The 8,147-nt window shown below is 34.2% G+C and overlaps 1 protein-coding gene across 1 annotated transcript; it reads right to left on the reverse strand.

The window, feature by feature from the left end:
- Positions 1–889: 889 nt before the first annotated feature.
- On the reverse strand, positions 890–3,924 carry LOC112525502 (putative H/ACA ribonucleoprotein complex subunit 1-like protein 1). The gene is made up of 4 exons (XM_025135659.1): positions 3,753–3,924; positions 3,377–3,525; positions 3,125–3,240; positions 890–1,201 (listed from the first exon to the last, which is right to left on the reverse strand). The coding sequence occupies exons 1-4, from the start codon at positions 3,916–3,918 to the stop codon at positions 1,036–1,038; spliced, it is 597 nt and encodes a 198-aa protein (XP_024991427.1). The 5' UTR covers positions 3,919–3,924; the 3' UTR covers positions 890–1,035.
- Positions 3,925–8,147: the final 4,223 nt, after the last annotated feature.

Here is an 8,147-nt window from a genome sequence, read left to right on the forward strand (position 1 = left end):
ATGAACCGGGGTGTTTTGGTCATTTTGCTTTTTCGTACCGCTATAAGCTAATCCAAACACTTTTTACAAAACTCCAGTTTGATACCTCATAAGTTAATAAGCACTTTTACAAAAAAGCATAAGTTGTTTTAAATAAGCAATCCCAAACACCCCCTAAACCAATTTCTCTTTCACTGTCATCCGAACCCTTTTGGGAGTAAATAACGTTTTTAGTCCTTGTGATTTATTAAAAATTGCTATTTTGATACTTGTATTTTTTTCAATTACGGTTTTAGTCCTTGTAGGTTACAATGTGTTGTTTTTTCGCCCCTATAATTTATAACTAATTGCATTTTTCGTCCATATTATTTACAAGTTACTGCTATTTTGGTTACAAATTTGTTACTCCTTTTTAATGTCTAAACATGGTTAAAATTATCAACTCTTGTATACTTAGTGACAGTGAATGTAAGATCCCACAACGGTTGGGGAGAGAAATTAAGGTTACCTTATAAAGGATCGGATGCATTCCTATCAAATATGTTTTAACACCGTGAATTCAGGTATGGACAAAACGAACAATATCTGATATGGTTGGTTTGAAATGTTATAGTAAATTCTTCAAATTTACTCCACGAAAAACATATGTTTGCTTTTAACTTTTGTGTTTCACACAACCAAAATAAGATATAACTAAGGTTCTAAATAGCATAAGGCTAACACGTTCTTAGAAGTTAAAAACTAGCTACCCTTTTAGAATATTGGGTATAACGTTAAATTCATTTTGAGATGCATTAATGGGCCTGAAAATCAGGACCGACCCAGGCCTGGCCCAAAACTAGGACCGCTTGATGCAAAGCCCGATAAGATCCATATAAACATTCTAACATATATCATGCAAAAAAGTATGGAAGTAAAAAATAGTCGTTTTCTTGATGATCAAACATCATTTTTCAGATGAAAAATCGAGTGCCATTACAGAAACTGAAGGGAAAACTTGAAACAAAACTACGAGGGGTAAGTGCATTAGATAATAAAATACATGAATATATTGTTCTAATATCTCCCTCGGCCCCTACTGAACCCACCGCCACGACCGCCACCACCACGAAACCCACCGCCTCTACCACCTCTTGGTGCACCTCTACCACGGAAAGAACCACCACGCCCGCCACCTCTTCCACCCCCACGTCCACCTCCTCTTCCGCCAGTGCTTGCTCCCCTGAGACATCATAGTTTAAAAGATCCAAAAAAGAAGGATTAACCCACAATACAAGAATCTTGATAAACGCAATAGCCAACAGGCACAATTATAATTCTTGACAGAGCCACTTTTGTAAGTATACTTGCAATACACAAATGCTACATAAAATTCAGATGAACTGTACCACATCCCTTACATTTAACTAACATGTGAAGCAATTTCAAACCAATTAAGAGACCAAACTCTTTCAACATACTGAATGTGACAACAAGTACTCTATGAAAGAGCTTTGAGGAGAAAAGGGAGGTCCAACACACCCCTCCACAATAGAAGCTAAATGGGCACAAATCATCCTAGAGTGTCAAGAAGGAGCTAGACAGGTGAGGGGCGAGTGGTAGACTTTACTTTGGCTACCATGTGAGAGTATATGGAACCCTACTGGAGTCCTCTCCAAAAGAGCCCTAGAGAAGAGAAGTAAGGTTCCAACATATATTGAGCAGAAATTGTCCAAGTCCAACCGATGTGGGACTCCGACACTGAATATGTATTTCTTCAACTTGTGAGCTTTTTGCTGTTCAATGACATTCAACATACAGACATATACGAAAGAGTAATTTACCCGGTAGTATCCTGTAACTCAACCTTCCTAGAGATCAAGGGTTCCAATCTCACAAAGTTGAGGAGTTTGTGAGTTTTACTTATCGTATATAAATACTATATACTTAAAAAAAAGCATATGGTGTGCAGGGGTTTATGAGACAATCCGAACAGAAAAATCTTGATGCTAGGTCAAGAAGCATTCAAGAATCGGATAATGACCTTCCTTAAATTAATTAGCTACATCAAATAATTGAGCATTTGCAATAAAAACTAGCGACTAAAATGAATGAAAATCCAGGATATGACTCATGGGGTTCTAGTTCGTTTCAGGAATGGGAATGCTAGGGAATGGAAATGAAAATGAGTTCTATTACCCCCAATCTGTATAGGAACATTTTATTTGCCTGTATCCTGTAATGACTCATTCCAGTGCATCAAATCAGACACCATTCACCTATGCTGTTAATATCGCGATATATCATCGATATATCGGCGATATATCGGATATCGCTCCTAGGAAAAAAATCGGACCTTAAATATCGGTCAAAATATCAGGAACGATATTATCGGCGATATTTAGCGATTTTTTAGCTATATTTTGAGGTAAAAATCGGACCGATATTCCGATTTTATAAGGTTTAAAAATTTGGGCTTTTTTTATTCCATGGGCCTAATTTTTTGGGCTGATAACTTAAATTAGGTCTAAATCTGAAATCATTGAAGCTTCCACTGTTAAGTAAATGAACTTCCACCGCACGACTTTCTTTGGTTAATCACGAGTTCACGACTTCAACAGTTCAACTTCAGACTTCTTCTTAGTTCTCACAACTTCGAGTCTTCGATTTCTTCTTCTTCTCACAACGTCTTCTCTTTTCTCGGTCTCTCTTCTCGATCTCCTCTGCTTTTCTCTGTAACCGACACAACATAGCCAGCGACAGCAACAGAGCCAGCGACAGCAACAGAGCCAGCAAGGCAGCAACAGCAATCAACAGCAACTGTAATCCAGCCTCCAGGTCTTACTATCACCCACCCACTCACTGTGATGTTTTAATTTTGAAACTATATTTCTAAACTCTAATTAATGCATATTATATATATAATTCTAAGATATATTATGTTAACCGCTATTTTGGACCGATATATCACCGATATAACCGATATATCGAATATCGGTCCTGACTGATATTTCGTATTCTGACCGATAAACAGCATAGCCATTCACTTTGACGATTTCCATTTCCATTTCCATCCGCCCCCGCCCCCCTCCTCGTCCAATTACCCGCTTAGTAAATGCAAGTTCATAAGTAATATGTTAAATGAACAAGTAAAAAATGAACATACTTTGGCTGTGGAAGAAATCTGGCTAGTGGTAATAGCTTCATTGGATCAATGTAGAACTTGTCACCAGCCCCATATGAAGTTGCTACAATACCTTCCATCATTTTAACCGAGAAGAACTACAAATTTTAGCAGAAAGAGAATCCATGTCAGTTAAACACCTAATTGACATAATGAACAAGACCACCAACTTTAGCTAAAAAAACATCAAAGGAAGGTATTGAAAGATGAACAAAATGGTGAAGTCCAACTCACAGATTCATTGATGGGACCAAAGATTTCATCAACTTTGCCAATCTGAGTTTTGTTTTCAAGGTAAATTGGGGCATTAAAATAGGGTATTTTCTCGTTAGTGAGCTTTGTCACTGCATCTCCCTCACAAGCATGAACAAACGACGAAACCTCTGCAATATTAGCAATACATCCAAATTTAAAAATCTACAAATAATAGATTGAAAAGGATTTGATTGCTAAAAGCATACAGTTCGATTATTTCAAAATGGAACAGCCTCAATGCGACAAATAAGGTGTCAAATAATCGACGACTTTGCGATCAAATCTGCAAGTAATGTTCATGTGTAGCTTTGTCTGTGTTGTATGTTTGAAAGATAGATACAAGATGTTTACAAACCTACAACTTGCTCAGGGGGGCCATCATTAAACCGGTCACCACCAAAACGACCGCCACCTCGTCCACCACGGCCACCACCAAATCGGCCACCGCCATCCCGACCACCCCTGAATCCGCCGCCGCCACGACCCCGACTACTGAATCCGCCGCCCCTKGGAGGTCGCATTATTCACTTCGCGGTGGTTGACGAAAAGACACTAGGGTTTTTTGAGGGTTTAGGGTATTTTGCCCCGTTCAAGTTTTGCCTCTCTATTAAACCATTTCTCTTTCACTATTTTCCGAACATTTTTATAAATTAAATAACTTATCTAAATATATTTAGAAATCCAATTGTTAACTTTATGGGTGTTTGGGATTGCTTATTTGAAATAACTTATATTTTTTTATAAAAATATTTATCAACTTATTATAAGTCAGAATAATTTAACTTCTTCAAAAACTCCTTATTACCGGTTTGACACCGGTATAAGTTGTTTATCCAAATATTTAAAAGTGCTTATTACTGGTGCCACACCAGAATAAGTCAATAAATTGTTTTTATAAGCAATCTCAAACACCCTCTTATTATTATTTTGGCAAAATTTATACTATACAGTATTTAACAAAAACTTTTAAAAATCACTTTGTATACATGAAGTACTGTTTATAGATGCATATTACTTAAAATTCAAGATTACAAGTAATTTTGCGTAAGTACAACTTATTAAAACTTTATCTTTAAATTCGTGTAACTAACTGCAGATAAACATAATCAAATACATGATACACATCCATTTTAAATATAGAAAATCTAAAATATAATTAAGATAATCATTGAGTTCTAACATAATGCTTAATTATTGTCTTTATAAAAAATTATGTTATTAAAACAAAATTAAATTACTTTGTTATTAAATCTAAATTAAGTTATAATAAAAAAATTGAATTAAAGAAGTTACACCAAAAAAACGAGAACCACTAAATAGTTAATTTGATACTAATATCGATTTATTTTTTTTAAAAATTTTATGCTATCTTCAAATTTATATTTCATTCAAAAATAAAAACATTATTGTTTTATCAAAAACCACATAAAATCGCATTATATTGATATAGACAAAGAATAAAAACTAAACATTAAAATCGAGATTTATCTCGCTGTATTGCGCGAGTACCCTTCTAGTATATTAAATAAGAGATAAGTCTAAAAAATTCAAAGAAAGTTCCCATTTAAATTTTTTTTTTTCATTTTTTATTGCTTTAAGAAAAATCGCTTTAAGTGTGATTGTCTAAGAACACTGTTTTACTAACAATTAGAAATTAATCATTTGATTGATTGAACAAAAACAGAGTGGAACTACCAAAGTGGTATTAGTCTCAATGAACATATAAATTGATCGACAATAACAATTTTCAAAAGATACTAAAAACATGAACTTAGTCATTTATCAAAAAATGCAAATTATATTTTGAAAGTGATTAATGCAAGTTCGAAGCGTATTAATACGATTAAGAAATGATCTGAAAGAACTTTTAGCAACAATTATGAGACAATTCGTGATCTATCATACGTCTTATAAGTAGCTCACTATCGTTCACGTGTTACAACTTCAACACACAACCAATATGATGTGTAATGTCTAATTAGTTATTGGACCTAAGGATACATGAATAGGTCAGAATGTCTATCCATACCCGACCCTTTTAGGAATGGTTAAACGAATGATCGAAACAAAACATGGTTCAAGCCCAGTCAAACAAAACATGGTTCAAGCCCAAAAGCTCGATCAATTCTACATTATTTATCCAATTAATGGCCCAATCAAGCTCAATCAAACTGTGGTAAAACAAGTGAAAAAAATTGTTTTTTTTTTTTTTGTTCTTAGAAGGGTTGCTTGGGTATAATTTTTTTTTTAATTAACATAGATATCCAACCTGCTATACGAGCCGACTAATCCCAGGACGACCACCTGCTTTGCGGGTAGCTCGGAGTCACCACATTTGAACCTCCGTAGCCACAAGGGGATTTTTATTTCTCTTTGGATTTGAACCTGAGACCTCCAAACACTTTTGACCTTTATACCCTCATATGATACTTTTTACTAATAAAGAATGCTTCTTGATATGTAGGGTACAAGAAACCAAATCAAACAACACAATAAATAACATACAAAGTTGGATCGGAGAATGGATAAGTTGTATACAGCTTTTACCTTTACCTCGAGAAATAAAGACACACGGCTAAAATTTGAATGATTACACTATCAGTTGTATTTGATTTTGTGAAGTGGTTTTAAAGATGCATTCATCAAATACGTTACCTGGAAAGGTATTTTGTGTTCCCCGTCATGAATAGCTCAAAATCTGTTAGGTCATACATGTAAAAAGCAAAATCTACTTGACGGGTTATTCTCCTAAATAACTCTCCCCAAATGCACCTCAATTGGATCTCTATATGATATCCCATTCGACAAAACTTCATCCAATCGAAAAAAACACTTGAAGATAGACGATAAAAGACACAAAATCTACAGGAACCAACGATTGAAATTGAGATCACTTCAAAAGTTCACGAAGAAAAATACCAACGAAGTTCCATCTATTGGCTAGAGGCGAACCATGTACCATTCAAAGATAATCGATCCCTAAAGAATCAATACACCCACCGGTTAATATCCAAAAGAAGAAAAATGCTACAAAATAACAAACAATAGTCTTTGATGAGTTCATACCAAAAGAGATGATTAGCATTTCAAAATTCAAACTATTGTGCTCAATGCTTCATCTTCAAAAACAATGTATTTGTGAAAATGGAAAAGAAAAACAGTTCTTGAGTGTTCTTTTTTGCAAATTTGTTGATTGTTTATGAAGTATCAAGTGATGATTCTGATATGCTAATCATTAGTAGCCAAAAGGGTGGTCATCAAGGTTCAAGTATGTGATTGAACTATAATGCAATGAAGATTAGTGCTCTTCCAAAATCAAAAGTTTTAGCAGGGCAAAGTTTACAAAAAACCAAAACATTATAAGAATCATGAATCTGTTTCCCTAAAATCCTATTGAAGAGATACGATTCAAGTTCAGATCATGAATGGTTACTCCAATTTCGATCAGGATTTCAAAATCAAATACATAGAAGGCATTGAACATCCTCAGGAAATACAAATTCTGCATAGCTTGCAAAATCATCAATATAAACCCCAATTTGCAAAAACCCTCGATTTTTTCCATTGGTTTTGAGGTGTAAGGTAACCAAATCAGGTGCAGAAGTATAGTAATAATGATCTGTTACTGCAGATCTGTAGTAAGAAGTGGTAAATTACAAAAAGAAAAGAAAACTGGAGAATTATTCACCGGTGATCTTAACTGAGGACGCTCTCTCCGTGCGTAGTTTGGGAGTCAATGGCTGAAGAACAGAGTCTCTGTACTTTGAAGGCATTGTCATATTAACTCTTCTCTGTCTTTTAGCTTTGGATTTTGATTTCGATCTGGATCCCGATTTGGATAACAATTGAGTAGTAGTGAGAATAAGATTGTTGAACTGAAGGGGTCTTCGTCTTCTGGTTAAGATTCTCCTTTGAATGTAAGGAACACCAACAACCGATCCTGCTGTAACTTGGTGGATTGCTTTAACGAGTAGATTCAGACCGAAACAACGAGAAGGAGAGGGTGATTGAAACGAAGAAGACGAATCAATCGATGATTCTAACAGCGAATGAGTAGTGATTGAAGAGTGAGATGGTGAAGTAGACGAAGAAGAAGATGATGATGATGATGGATTCGTTGAAGAAGCGTAATTGAGCGACGATTTCTGCATTTTGGTGTGGGATTTCAGTGACGATTGTGTGATCTTCAACAGAAAGAAATGAAATCGGAGAAGATTCTTGGAGTTGGAGACGAAAATCTCTCCGTCTCTAGATGCTGGTGAATTGAGACCGACTGTCGACAGTTCGATGATAACGCCACTTATAATATACATACATACATGCATACATCTATGTATACGTATAATCTATATATATATATATATATATATATATATATATATATATATATATATATATATTAGAAGGGTACTCGCGCAATGCAACCAGATATATCTTGATTTTAATATTTTATTTTATTTTTTATCTCATTCGATGTTATAATATGGTCGTATGTGATTTTGAGAAAGCGATAATGTTTTTATTTTTGAATAAAATATAAATTTGAAGATATCATAAAATTTTGACAAAAATATATCGATATCAGTATCAAATTAACTATTTAAAATTACTTATTTTTTGTGTAATTTTTTAATTCTATTTTTTATAATTTGATTTAGGTACAATAACGAAGTAATTTATATTTGGTTTAATAATATAATTTTTTTATAAAAATAATAATTATTTATTTTGTTAGATCTCGATAATTATT

Source organism: Cynara cardunculus, assembly GCF_001531365.2.
Source record: "Cynara cardunculus var. scolymus isolate 2C chromosome LG 13, CcrdV1, whole genome shotgun sequence".
In the NCBI taxonomy this organism is placed as follows: domain Eukaryota; kingdom Viridiplantae; phylum Streptophyta; class Magnoliopsida; order Asterales; family Asteraceae; genus Cynara; species Cynara cardunculus.